The sequence below is a fragment of the Doryrhamphus excisus genome, chromosome 12 (assembly GCF_030265055.1).
Source record: "Doryrhamphus excisus isolate RoL2022-K1 chromosome 12, RoL_Dexc_1.0, whole genome shotgun sequence".
Taxonomy (NCBI): Eukaryota; Metazoa; Chordata; class Actinopteri; order Syngnathiformes; family Syngnathidae; genus Doryrhamphus; species Doryrhamphus excisus.
Window position 1 is genome coordinate 20,091,531 of NC_080477.1, and position 15,389 is coordinate 20,106,919.

Below are 15,389 nucleotides of genomic sequence, written 5' to 3' on the forward strand. Positions count from 1 at the left end.
GCGTCTGGGATTAGCATTTCAAAAGGTAAACATGCCAGGGACGGGTAGCGATGCTGGGTTGCACACCCCCACTTCAATACCGAACAATTTGCATACACTGTACAATTTTGGGAACTGTTGTTGTTTTTTTTAAAATTACAACTGTAACTGTCCCGTCCAGGGAAGGTGCTAGCTTGCCGTTAGCACTTCCGTAAGTAATGGTAATGGTAATGGTTTTATTTCATTTGAACATGCATCAGATTACAATTGAGTGCATCCCATAATCAGTTCACAGTTCCACATGTCCAAAAGGAGTAGGAAGAAGAAAAGCTTATTAAATCCTACCCCTCCATCTGGTACTTTTACAATCAGTAACTGTTACATTTGTTCACTTCCTGCTTTCCATAATAGAGTTTATGGATTTTTTTTATTATAAAAAAAAAAACGCAATCCTCGTGAGGATAAGCGGTAGAAAATGAATGAATAAATGAATTATTTGGTTTAGCTGGTTTCATAATTATACCTCTTCCGTGTTAAGTTGGTGTGTGATGAGTTTAGTGTTCTTTGTAAGAACACTAACACATTCCAAAAACATGCTAGGTTAATTGGCGACTCAGTAACTGTTACATTTGTTCACTTCCTGCTTTCCTAATAAAATTTTTTTAAGTTTTTTTTTTTTTTTTTTAACCAGGGTTCGATTCCACCCTCTGCCATCTCTGTGTGGAGTTTGCATGTTCTCCCCGTGCATGCATGGGTTTTCTCCGGGTACTCCGGTTTCCTCCCACATTCCAAAAACATGCTAGGTTAATTAGCGACTCCAAATTGTCCATAGGTATGAATGTGAGTGTGAATGGTTGTTTGTCTATATGTGCCCTGTGATTGGCTGGCCACCAGTCCAGGGTGTACCCGCGCCTCTCGCCCGAAAACAGCTGGGATAGGCTCCAGCACCCCCGCGACCCTTGTGAGAAAAAGCGGTAGAAAATGAATTTAATTTAATTTAATTTAATTTAATTTAATTTAATTTAATTTAATTTAATTTAATTTAATTTAATTTAATTTAATTTAATTTAATTTAATTTAATTGTATTGTATTGTATTGTATTGTATTGTATTGTATTGTATTGTATTGTATTGTATTTAATTGTATTTAATTTAATTTTATTTAATTTTATTTAATTTTATTTAATTTTATTTAATGTTATTTAATTTTATGTAATTTTATTTTATTTTATTTTATTTATGTCACGTACCGAAGTACAAAGCGATATGAGCATCCAATGACATAATGAGTACCATAGTAAAGTAAAATTTAGGGCTCCACCGTACCTGTACGATCGTACGTGGCATCATACAGAGTTCACACGTTGCAAGTACGTTGTAGTCACATACAAGTTACTTAAAACATGCACAATGTACACAGCGTACGGTAAATGTACGGACTAAAACCACGCACGGTGGGTTAACCCACCCGCCATCTGCTAGCTCGCCCACCATTTTTCTGGCACCCAACTGAAGAGGCACAATAGCTTGCAGTTAGCATTTTTCTTTCCTTGTGTTGAAACCGAAAGAGACCCAGAGGGCAGCGCTTGGGTCAGAATGCTTGCACGTCTCGGGCTTGTTCACACTGCGGTCGTCCATGTCAAACACAACCTGCGCAATATGCACACGGGCGCACGCCAAAGTGGACCGGCATCATAAATAACACGGCTAACAATACATCATTTAAGTGGGTGTTCTGCTCTTGTGGGCAACTTCAAACAAATGGCCACATCGATCATTGCAAATGCCAAGGGGGGGGTACCGAACCCCCTCCCACCTCACCTCACCTCAACGCATATTTGAACTGTTCTTTATAAATAGCAGGTTCCTTTGCTGAATAAATCGGTCTCGTCCTCCCGGTAGGGGCGTATTCTTGCTAATCCTGGGGCGCTGCGTGGCATGATAGCAGGTGTTGCTAACTCAGCTAACACCCCCCCCCCACTTCATAAAAAAACAACTCTATTGTTTGGCAGTGCTGAATAATTAATATTGTCTCCAACCTTTAAACAACCTTACGTCAGACTCATCTGTCATGGCGTTCCGGGTGCTGGCGTCGACTTGGATGTGTGCCGGGTACCCAGGGGGCGCAAATTCGGGGGGGAAGAGGTGAAGTGCAATATTAACTGTTGGCCTGAGGCAAGCTAGCACATCGGGGGGGGGGGGGGGGGGGGGGGGGTTGCCGATGCCCCTCGTGGTCCTCTCCTTTGACCCCGCAACACCCCGAGCCAGCATCGCTCATTGTTGCGAGTGAAAAGGGGTTAGCGAGGGACGCCAGGGGCTTGACTCCCATCTTTAGATAACATATGGGGGGACTGTTGCCGTACAATCCATCACAGACCAAGAGGACAAATGAGAACAGCCTGGATTTTGAAGCATTTCCCTGAGTGGGAAACAAGCGGCTAAGTGGAGGAAGGAGAGCTTGAAGGCTGTTTTTGGTTTACACAGCTTTAACCTACTATCAGAGGGGCCTCCGGGCGGAGTCCCACCATGCTCAAGCAAAGGGGAGGGCGTGTAGAGGCGGGATCAAATGCATGTTTATGCTAATCGGTTAGCATCAGAAAACTTTGCCATCTTGTAGAATACAGTACAAGGCCCTAGAATCTTTCCGAATGACCTTTCCGAAAACAATGGTATCCATGGAAAGGAATATTCCAATCTCTTGTCTACATGCGCCGTTATAATCAACCAGAATAGTCAATGGGGCATGCCCAGTAAAACGTAACCATCAACATCACGTGATAACGACTTCCTCGAGTTTTTCTTTCACTTGTTGGAATAACTCCGTATTGCGACTTTTTCGTTCGTCCAGTCTTGGAATTTAGTTTGGATCACAAACGTCTGGAGCTGCGTGTTACGTCATATCGGGGCATGCCCTGAAAGAACGCACCCGGGATGAATTTAAACAGGAAAAGATCAAATTCAATCTTGCTAATATTTTATAATTAAACTCGGGACATGTTTTATATAGATATATACGTATTTTCTTTTTTAATAAAAGTGGACTTGTGAATGGCGTATAGAAGGGTTTAGATTCTGTTCCGCAGATGGCGCTAATGCGCACGAAATTTGCTTGACAACCGCCAGTAAACAACAGAAGAAGAAAAACGCATCCTTACAACTTTCCGATTGAGCGGCTACAAGATACCTCAATCGGATTGGGGAAAGGAATATTCCACCCCTGGGAAACCGATTCCATGACTGCTTATTAACAGACACATGCACAAACACCCATTGAGTTGTGGACTCCTGTAGAGCTACACACAATAACCACACACACACGACTTTGTAGAACTACCAGAATCTGCACCTATTCCAGCCGTATTTACTTGGATTTGTGCTTTCCGCCAAAACGGTTCCGCTCGGGCTGTGATTGGGGAGACGCCCAAAGTACTTCCTAACTACAAAATTAGTTAGTAGAGGCTCCGATGTTGCCGTGGAGGGCTCCGATGTTGCCGTGGAGCTCAGAAGCCGGATGTGTGGACGCACTGTGAGCACCTTGGTTCTTTCCACCTCCGTCATTAATGGACCTTTCCCAGCGAGAACGCATTGGTTCTGGTTTCAGCAAAAGGCTTCAATACAGCCACGCCCATAAGGAATCCCGCTCCTCTGTGACATCACAAAAGAACACTTTTGCAACGCCCCCTGAAACCAATCGTTTTGAGCCATCCCAAACTTCCAAATGCACAAACCTCAAAACGACATTCTAACTACATTTATAGGTCAGAAAAATGGAAAAAAATAGATCCCCTTAAAATTAAGCTAGTTGTACAATGTACAGTATATACTCGTATATTATATGTGCATGTTATGATAGATATACATCATTATGTAACCATTGCCTTTATGCGCCAATTGTGATAAATGCTAAACATGCTTCTAGCACACAGAGTCGTGTCATGCATTTACTCTACAATGTGTGTCGTGCCTAAATGTGGCGAGTGCTCAAAAATGGCACATGTTTTTGGTTTAAATTGATTCCAATCTTTAGTGAGAATGACATAATTCATTCATGTTCAGATGTGTCATTTCTGCAGATGGTTCTTAAACATTTGTGACTTATTTGCAGCGCCAGATGGGTGACAATTTAAAGCATTAGGTCAGAAATGCACAGTTTAGGCCACCAAACATTTAAATATCACACATGAGTGCTCAGACATGAATATGAATTTTAAATCATATTTTGCAGTAACACACATGGATAAAATGTGCAAACAAACAAAGTGCGTCACATGGGCAGCTTGACTTAATTATTTTCCAATCGATGTTTTATGAGTAAAACAGATGTATTTTATTCTTGCAATTAATTCTGACAACTTTGTAGTAATCTGTTTTCACTTTGACTTCAAAAAAGGGGTCCTCTCTTTCTGGACAAAACAGCTTCCTTTGATTCCATGTGGTGAAACAATAGGATTCTTCTAATGATGCAGATTCTGCGGTCACATGTGTACGAATCAAACGCACCTCATTGTGAATCTCCTCACAGTGCTGCAGGGTGGCCGGCCGCAAGGTCACCAGGCTGTGGGAGCCGGTCTCCGGGTCTGTGTGCAGGTTGGACAGGGCCTCTCGGCACCGAGACTGGATATAGGTCAGAGTCCCAGTGGAACACTGCAGAGAAAGGAACAGAAGCATAGCTTCATATTTGAGGTATTCCTCAAAAAACACGTTTTTGATATCATGCCATTCACATTTTTAACTTACCTTTAATACATTTTAAGAAATTTTAGTTTTTGTGTTACTACCCCAACCTTCCATAAGTGGGTCAAAAATGACCCGGTCAGGTTGTTTTCTTGAAATAAATTTGTAATGAAAATGTTTCATCATTTCATATTCCAGGTATTCCTCAAAAAACATGTTTTTGATATCATGCCATTCACATTTTTAACTTACCTTTTATACATTTTAAGAAATTTTAGTTTTTGTGTTACTACCCCAACCTTCCATAAGTGGGTTAAAAATGACCCAGTCAGGTTGTTTTCTTGAATATCTTCGTCATGAAATTTTTTTATCATTTCATATTCCAGGTATTCCTAAAAAACACGTTTTTGATATCATGCCATTCATATTTTTAACTTACCTTTTATACATTTTAAGAAATTTTTGTTTTTGTGTTACCACCCCAAACTTCCATAAGCGAGTCAAAAATGACCCGGTCAGGTTGTTTTCTTGAAATATCTTCATAATGATTTTTTTTTATCATTTCATATTCCAGGTATTCCTCAAAAAACATGTTTTTGATATCATGCCATTCATATTTTTAACTTACCTTTTATACATTTTAAGAATTTGTAGTTTTTGTGTTACTACCCCAGCCTTCCATAAGTGGGTCAAAAATGACCTGCATTTATTTTCTATGGAATCCAATAGGAACCTTTGATTCTTATCAACTTATCAACTCCTAAATATAATACTAAATATGATACAAGTGATTATTGGCAAAAAATGGCAAAATTGGCATAAAATGCATTGATTCTAGCATGGGTCATTTTTGACCCACTTATGGAAGAGTGTAGGGTCCAGTCACTCATGCATTTAAGGGTTAAGGCGTGACTGTGTGGTTGTGATGTAATGTAAGCGTCTGTATTGAACAACTTTCCCAACATTTGTCACTGAATTCCTCAGATATGTTTCCATAGCAAATTTGCAAAACTCCTGAGGGCTGGCAATGAATGCGCTCTTACCTCGGCCACTCTGTGTGTGGAGCTAAAGCGTGGGGCGTCTCCCGCCAGGACGCAGTGCTGATGGGTGCTGTTCAGGTCATCTGGCAAGGAAACAAGGAACAACATAGAAATATTACTAACTAGTAAATGTCAAAGCGCCCTTCCATGCATGTCACTTGATAAACCATTCTGTTAGAATGTACAAACAAAACACAAAATAAGAGTTTTTTTTTAGTTCCAAGGTGCTCAAAATAATAGAATGCCAAAAAATATATACTGATCTGGAAAGCTCTCATCAAGACCATTAACTGGACGTGCGACATGATGTGTTTTGTTGAATGTAGATTTTTTTTTCACCTTGTTGCTTTGAACTAAAGAGCCACCCAAAATAAATCAGCTAACCAACAACTTTATTTCTAGCTAATTTTCTCACTTCACATACAACAATGTATCTCGATGATGTGCATTGTTAGCTGGCTCATACTAACTAATTTTCTTACTTCACATACATACAACAATGTATCCCGATGATGTGCATTGTTAGCTGGCTCATATTAACTAATTTTCTCATTTCACATACAACAATGTATCCAAATGATGTGCATTGTTAGTTGGCTCATATTAACAAATTTTCTCACTTCACATACAACAATGTATCCCGATGATGTGCATTGTTAGCTGGCTCATATTAACTAATTTTGTCACTTCACATACAACAATGTATCCTGGTGATGTGCATTGTTAGCTGGCTCATATTAACTAATTTTCTAACTTCATATCCACAATGTATCCCTATGATGTGCATTGTTAGCTGGCTCATATTAACTAATTTTCTCACTTCACATACAACAATGTATCCAAATGATGTGCATTGTTAGCTTGCTCATATTAACTAATTTCCTCACTTCACATACAACAATATATCCAAATTATATGCATTGTTAGCTTGCTCATATTATCTAATTTTCTCACTTCACATACAAAAATGTATCCCGATGATGTGTATTGTTAGCTGGCTTATATTAACTAATTTTCTCACTTCACATACAACAATGTATCCCGATGATGTGCATTGTTAGCTTGCTCATATTAACTAATTTCCTTGTGTTATAATGCACATAAAAGGGAAAGACAATATATGTTACACATAAGGATGATGGGCAAAACTCCCCAAAAAGTGCAATTCCCCTTTAAATTTATGATGTGTAGTGAAGCCTGTTTCTTGTTTTTGTTTTTTTTTTCATAAGGCTGTCCTTGAACGCACAGAGGAAGGCTCATAGCGAAGGGCTGGTTAGAGGCAGTAAGTCCATGAAGAGGGAGGCTTTTCCCTTCATGATGTCATGAAAACCATTCAAAAGTCACTTTTGCATACAGTGGAACTTTAAATTATGTCTTTTTTTTTTTAATACTATGCTCAGCATGTCTACAAAGTTTCCACTCGGGGCAAAAAAAGTCAAGTTTTCAGTGACCTACAATGTTAGATGGTGGACTAAAGGCCCAAAACACACACATGCAGACAAAAAAAAAACATTGACTGAGGATTCTACAGAGCGTCCCGAAGCATAACCAACCAGAGCGAGCGGCGCAGTACTGTCATTTTTAATTAGCAAACAACACCAGATCACACTCAATCTGTCGAAACGCGAGCGCCATACCGCCAAACATTTGTCCAATATCGCGGGGGCTTTGTGGCGAGGCCTTACTGCTGTTTCCCAAGTATCCCTCCATGTGTTTCTTGTGAGCATAGATGTTCCTCAGCTCTGTCATTATTTGCCTCATGGACCAATAATTAATTTAGATCGCGACTGAGCCGTCGTTGGCCGCACATGTGCGTATTTACTGCCGCCTGGAGCGGGAGTACACCGTCTAATGCCTGCGATTTGGAAGTCAAACAGGCAAACTCTTTGCGAGGAAGATATTATTGTTTGGTGGAAAGGAAAAGATGGTGGCAAAGAAAACAACTCGCCGGTGTTTTTCCTCCTTCACTCTGATGAGATTGTGACGGATTAGGTCCCTGGGCGGAATTACCGGGCGTCTTTAAAACTGTTTATATCCAATAACAAATTATCTCCATCAATCTGCTCTTTTCTTGGCACGCCGGATGCCGGATCAGGAGGGAGTTGAGGCAAACTCAATAACTGTAATAAGTATTTATCTTTCTTTCAACCCCTGCGCCTGCTGCCACTTGTCCTCCTTTTACCAGAAAGCAGGCTTTTAAATATATTGGGTCAACTCTTGTCTGCGCCCCCCCCCACCACCACCACCCCCACCCCTCCTCGGTGCATTGGGAGCTGGAAATCTGATTATCGAACAGGCCTGGTGTCAAGACTTGCATTGTTCTTTTTTTAACCGTCCCAAATTCCACTCGGGCAGGAGATGACGGTGATTCAATTTGCCTCCAGCGGCTCGAGACATTAGCAGTTCAAAAGGGGCCGCCAGGAGACAAATGGTGCGGAAAAGACATTACGGTGTCTGTGGATAGACACCGTTGTACTTTTCCATCTAATACCGCAAAACACTACTTATCATATTGTAACACGCTGATGGTGCAATGGCGGCCGACGAGACGAAGACGCGGCACATACTTGTTCACCGGAATGAAAAAGCAACGCGACCTTTTGCATGTGCGCGCAAAAAAATCAGCGTATGTCGACGGAGCATGCCAAGTGCTTAATTCAGGTGCGGGGCCAACAAAGCAACAGACGGCCGAGGGCCCCTTCACGCGAGCCAGCCGCTATCGCCGTGCAGCAGTCGGCCTCTCAAGGGCGTACTCGTCAAGTGGAGCATAAATCCCCACTGATCCGCGACAGTCAAGTCCCATTAGGATGGTCTGCGCAACAGCCCATCACTCTATTATCGGGGGCCTGGCCTGAAAACTGACGGTTCTATTGTAAATCTTATTCCGGCTAACGGAGGTCGGATTCAAACGTTGTTAAGATGGATATGACAACACGCAGCACCGTCATGTCAGTTAAAATGTTTTATTCCTTTCCTTGGAACGTAAAATGAATTAACCCTTAAAGCTCTTTAAAATACGCTTGTGCAGTTTTCGGCAATGAGAGCAAATTTATATTTGAGATGGGTCACTTCCTTGCATTGTTATTGTTTCCGACAGTATCAGATGAAAAAGAAAAATAATAATAAATGAATAAAATAACTCACCATGGAGCCAAAAAAAGTTACATTTTCCATCACAAAAAAATCCATCTGTTTTCATACGTTCAGGGGCAGACTTACCATTAGAAAAACACATTACCTCAAATTTCCCTAAAAGTCTAATAAATACAGATTTAAAAACATATTATTATCCATCAATCCCTTTTCTATACCGCTTATCTTCAATAGTCGTGTTGTTATGCTGGAGCCTATCCCAGCTGACTTGGGGTGAGAGGCGAGGTACACCCTGAACAGCAACCAACAGCCAACAGCCAACAACATAGGTAAGTTTCCGGAAAATATCAGTTCTCGACTAAAAAAAGGAGAATTCGAAACTCATTCATTCATTTTCTACCGCTTATTCTCACGAGGGTCGCGGGGATGCTGGAGCCTATCCCAGCTGTCTTCAAGCGAGAGGCGGGGTACACCCTGGACTGGTGGCCAGCCAATCACAGGGCACATATAGACAAACAACCATTCACACTCACATTCATACCTATGGACAATTTGGAGTCGCCAATTAACCTAGCATGTTTTTGGAATGTGGGAGGAAACCGGAGTACCCGGAGAAAACCCACGCATGCACGGGGAGAACATGCAAACTCCACACAGAGATGCACAAGGGTGGAATTGAACTCGGGTCTCCTAGCTGTGAGGGCTGCGTGCTAACCACTAGACCATCATGCACCCAGAATTTGAAACTGAAGCCAAGAAAATCAACAAAACAGAGAGTGAAATTGCATGTTCAGGTATGTTAGGTATGAATGTGAGTGTGAATGGTTGTTTGTCTATATGTGCCCTGTGATTGGCTGGCTACCAGTCCAGGGTGTACCCCACCTCTCGCCCGAAGACAGCTGGGATAGGCTCCAGCACCCCTGCGACCCTTGTGAGGATAAGCGGTAGAAAATGAATGAATGTTTGGTTAACCGTGGGGCTGCCGAGTGGTCGAGTGGTTAGTATGCAGGTCTCACAGCTAGGAGACCCGAGTTCAATTCCAGTTTACATGTTCTCTTTGTGCATGCATGGGTTTTTTCCGGGTACTCCGGTTTCCTCCCACATTCCAAAAACATGCTAGGTTAATTAGCGACTCCAAATTGTCCATAGGTATGAATGTGAGTGTGAATGGTTGTTTGTCTATATGTGCCCTGTGATTGGCTGGCCACCAGTCCAGGGTGTACCAAAGACAGCTGGGATAGGCTCCAGCACCCCCGCGACCCTTGTGAGGATAAGCGGTAGAAAATGAATGAATGTTTGGTTAACCGTGGGGCTGCATCGTGGTCGAGTGGTTAGTATGCAGGCCTCACAGCTAGGAGACCCGAGTTCAATTCCAGTTTACAAGTTCTCCCCGTGCATGCGTGGGTTTTCTCCGGGTACTCCGGTTTCCTCCCACATTCCAAAAACATGCTAGGTTAATTAGCGACTCCAAATTGTCCATAGGTATGAATGTGAGTGTGAATGGTTGTTTGTCTATACGTATGTGCCCTGTGATTAGCTGGCCACCAGTCCAGGGTGTACCAAAGACAGCTGGGATAGGCTCCAGCACCCCCACGACCTTCGTGAGAATAAGCGGTAGAAAATGAATGAATGAGTTTCGAATTCTCCTTTTTTAGTTGGGAACTGATATTTTCCGGGAACTTACCTATGTTGTTGGCCGTGTGGCTGTTGGTTGCTGCAGGTTGTTGGTAGGCTCCAGCACCTCCCCCCGCCAATGAATGAATAATCAGCATCAATGTTTTGTTTGGCTGCATGCTGTATCAGTATAACCTTTACGTACCTCGACCTAAACATTCAACTTTGATTTACGCCCCTGAAACTTTCACTGCCTGTCTAGCTTGAGCAAATACTATTTCCTTATGACCACACTAATGCACTCAATTTCATGGAACCTTAACAAAGCGACTAGACGCTCCCGCACACATTCACCACCCTCGGATCGCTTTCCGCAGTCCCGATGTTTAAGAACAAAAGCCAATGAATTACATGGCCGAGGGTCTCCTTGCACAGGTCATTAGGGACTGAACACCAAGAAAAGCCCCAAAACGAGGTTGCATGGTGCATATGCATGCGTGTATCCGTGAGATTTAGTACCTCTCAAATAATAGCAGTCTCCAGACTCCAGGGGCAGCGTCAGCCCAGGTGTGTGGATGTCCCAGGCTACCTTCAGACCGATCCTCCAGCTCGCCTTGTCGCCTCCGCCGCCTTCGCTGCTCCCGCCTGTCAATCACAGATTGTCACCCGCCCCCCCTGACGTTATAATGCACAAACTCAATTCAACCACTGAATCATCCAGAGCTTCGAACCTGAGCGAAAAGTGCCAAACTTGAAATATAAGCAGGTATTCACTCAGTCTGGTGTTTTATTGTGTTATATTAGTCGTTTTAAAAGGGGTATCAATCAACAATGCTGGCTATTTAACAGTAAAAGTATGGCTGTAATAAATAAAGTAGAGTCAAATGACTTGGGGTTCAAATCCAGAGTTTTGAAGAACTTTTAATATCAAGGCTAAACCTGTACTAACTAAGGAAACTTTTTGATTTGTTGCACAAACTGGAAATAACACAGGAAAGTAGCAAATGGCAAAAAAGAAGTTAGCTATCTCATTATTTTTTAGGGGTGTGTATTGGCAAGAATCTGGCGATACGATACGCATCACGATATATCACGATGCAGTTAACGAGGCGATATATATATATATTTTTTTTTTCCTGGAAAAACTGAATTACACCAGCAATATGCACTTACTAAACACATTTTTATTCCTTTAGAACAGTATGTTATGCTGTATCATAAACTTTCCTCTGTAAAAACTGTATAAAAAAAAAGTGTAGCATTTGGATAAATAAAGCTTTAATATCCAGATTTAAATTTACAAAAAAAAAATATATAAAAAACAAAAAAAATTAAATTATGTCAAGCAAGATCCTGCTCAAATGTTCACATTCTATTAGCTGTGAAAAAATGCAGTATACAGTCCCTGATTATCCACTTATTTTTGTGGAACAAAGTAACTAACATCAGTAAAATGTCCTTTTAGGATGCTTGAAATAACCATTATTTAACAAAATAGTGATATCAATTTGAAAAATAAAATACCTGCAATATCACAGTACTACTTTTGTAGTATACAAAACGACCTTGGCATTGCTTGCTTGCGGCAGGTCCTCATGGTGTCTCGCTGAGTGGACTCGCAGATTTGTCGTGTTTCCCAAATACTTTATTTTACAAACGGAATGGCTTTTGTAAAATTTCTGCACACCCTACTTTGTGTAGAAATCCAAAATGTGTCCACACTTCAGACTTTGTACTCCGCAGGGGGCCGCTGTTATGTGCTCGCATTCGGCCATGTTGAACGTCCTTGCCTAATTGACTACATAAGTGCTGCCACCTAACGATCAGAGGTTTAAATTCAAATTAAAATGAACTTTTGCCGTGTCTGAACTTGAATAAATACCATATACAGTCTATGATAAATGCCTAAAAAATCGATATTATACTTTTTAATATCGATACAGTATCGTGGAACAAAGTATCGCAATATACAGTAAACCTCGGATATATCGGACTCGGATATATCGGAAATTCGCTCACAACGGACAGATAAAAAAGAACCAATTTTTCTGTAATGCATTTCCAATAAAAATTCATTGCATATATCGGATTTTTTATAACGGATTTCGCCTATTTCGGACAAAATCTCCAGTCCCGTTCCAATGCATTTCCATTAAATTTCCCTCGCATATATCGGATGGCCGCATCGTGGCGCTCCGATTCGCCGAATCGTGACAGGCCGCTATACGACGTCATTTGCAGCGTTGCCTGCGCGTCCAGGTACATTGCAAACATAGTCAAGGAAGTGCCTTTTTATAACGGATAAAATCCGATTTATGCATATACCGGATACAAATCCGATATATGCGTAAAACGGACATTTTCCGGTATACGCATATAACGGATTTCGCTTATATCGGACAAAACCAGTGCGAACAATTGAATCCGATATATCTGAGGTTTACTGTATCGCCAAAACGATATTTTCTTACACCCTATTATTTTATTTACATTTTGGCAGAACTATGCCTTTGTGTGTATGCATAATCAATGGTGTGAATGTATAGTTAGTTAAACCGGATTGAGACTTTATTATTATTATTAGAGACCTGTAAACATAAAATAGCACCTCTATAGTCAGATTCACACTCCTACTACTCTTTGTTTACACCACATTGCGCAACTCATAACGTATAGTAAATAGTTAGCATCCAATTTATGTGTTCTGAACAACAGAGTAGGGAAAAAAGGCTTATTTTCATGCTGGATATACCATGGAGTGTTAAGGTAATGTAATATAAGGTAATGTCTCATCAATGTAACATTACTGACATGTAGTGACAAGAATACTACCCATGGCTTGTCTTGTCCTGTCCTGTTCCTGTTTCCTATCCCGTTCGCAGTTCTTCCCTCAGCGCGTTAAGAAAACAAGATTTAACTCGGCTGGCCGACACCCTTCAGCACAAATCAATACTAAAGTCTTTCCGGGCCTCTTTGCCCCCCGCGGCTGCCTTTTCCTTTCTGCTCAGCACGGATAAATAGTAACTTAATTTCCAGCCATTGTGCTCCGAGAGGCCGGCTAATGACAGCGCTCCCTGAGGCCTCGGCAACGGAGGACTATCAGGGTGAAAACTGCCATGGCGGATTCCTTTGGATCTCCAGCATGGTTCCAGGAGCTCTCGGGGAAGAAATGTGGCCTTACGGTTAAAGAGTTTAATTTCTTTAGCCGGGTCCAGGGAACCGCCGGAGCCAACCCAACCACTGGAATAAAGATCTGGTTTAGACGTCAGTGTCTCCAGTTCAGGGGGTTTTAGAAGATACACAGCTGCTAACTGCGGCGAGGTGTTAGGCCGCAATGTTTTGAAGCCATGAGGTCTGAGTTCAAATGGCCCGTGGCAAATGCCTGAAGCGGAACGCTCAAGCAGGTGTTTCTGCTTATGACACCCTTGTGGAGGAAAACCAGATGTGGGCCGTGTTTGGCGGGGGCACCTGTTTCATTCATGTTTGACTCGACTCGCTTACACCTTTAGCTCCAGCCATGGCGGGATCTCATGCAAGGGTCTGCTGGCCCGAGAACACTTCCCGGGATCTAGTGCAAGTTCTTCATGATAACAGCCACCTTGCATAATACAAATACCGTATTTTCCGGACTATAAGTCGCACTTTTTTTCATAGGTTGGCTGTTCCTGCCACTTATACTCCAGAGCGACTTATAATTCTTATGATTCATCAACTCAGCTTGTTTACGCTTATCATTTATACTGCTATAAGTCATTTTCTTATCATTGAAAGAATCTATAACAGTATATAAAAAATATGGATTAACTCTACCATTCAGGTTCCGTTATGCTTCAGGGTCATGGCCAGTGATGGTAATAACAGCGTTTTTCAGTAACGGGTAGTCTAACCACCATATTTTCCAGACTATAAATCACAATTTTTTTTAATAGGTTGGCTGTTCCTGCCACTTATACTCCAGAGCGACTTATAAATGAAAAAAAAAATGTTTATGTTACATAAACACTGGACACCTTTTGTGTTCATGTTTATTTTTTGTGTAGCTGAATAAGCATTGTGTTAGCATATCTTACACCTATTCAGCCTGTTCTCTATTCTTTTATTATTGTTAGAACTTGCCTTCCAAGAGGACATAATGTCTGTTTTGGTCAAGTAGTTTGGAAAATACATTACCCGCAAAAAATGCGACTTATACTCCAGTGCAACTTACATATGTTTTTTTCTACTTAATTATGCATTGTGCGACTTATATTCCGCAGCGACTTATAGTCCAGAAAATACACCAAGTCGAAGCCTACTTGTAAACGTCTACATGCGGTGTCCTGTCATTGTTCTGCCACCAGGTAGTAATGATAACTGGAACTTTGCATAATCATAAAAAATATTATTTTAAATAAATAATATTTAATTATATTAATAAATAATACATATTTAATAATAAATAAAAATACTATTATCAATAAAAAATTATAATAATATAAATCATAATAATGATAAATGTAATAAAAAAAATTATAAACACAATCAAAATAAAATCCACAAAATAAAAGCAAAGTCGTGATTATCACTCTGGCCAATTATGAAAGATAACCGACACTTTAAATTATAGAAATAATTAGCACAACACAAAATAATTGACAAATCCCACACTTACTAGATATATACTACCGCTCAAAAGTTTGGGATCACTTGCAAATTTCTTTGTTTTCCAAAGAAAAACACATTTTCATGTATTTCACAAACATTTTTATCCATTTCACAAACAATTAATATTAATTATTTTCAAAGAAGGATCTACATTTTTGCATAGAGGCCTACTAGCAACAACTGTCAGTCCTCTGCATCAATCTCCTGGTATGGCTGCTAATCCAAGTTCATCATTTTATAAGGCTAATAGATTATTAGGAAACCCATCTAAAAACCTAAACTAAAACTAAAATCTCTTACCATGCTGTTAACTACTCCCTTCAGAGAGCAACACAAACTGGGTCT

At 40.9% G+C, this 15,389-nt stretch overlaps 1 protein-coding gene across 3 annotated transcripts in view; it reads right to left on the minus strand.

Annotated features, from left to right (window-relative positions):
- The window catches only part of fto (FTO alpha-ketoglutarate dependent dioxygenase), a 215,212-nt gene that overhangs the window by 156,291 nt on the left and 43,532 nt on the right, over nucleotides 1-15,389 (minus strand). The window contains exons 4-6 of one of the 3 annotated variants that reach the window (XM_058089306.1): nucleotides 10,920-11,045; nucleotides 5,697-5,776; nucleotides 4,480-4,623 (exon numbers count right to left, since the gene is read on the minus strand). In XM_058089306.1, coding sequence (XP_057945289.1) covers nucleotides 4,480-4,623; nucleotides 5,697-5,776; nucleotides 10,920-11,045 — 350 coding nt within the window. Of the gene's footprint in view, nucleotides 1-4,475; nucleotides 4,624-5,696; nucleotides 5,777-10,919; nucleotides 11,046-15,389 lie in introns of all 3 variants that reach the window. The other 2 variants (XM_058089307.1, XM_058089308.1) reach the window with 2 other exon arrangements.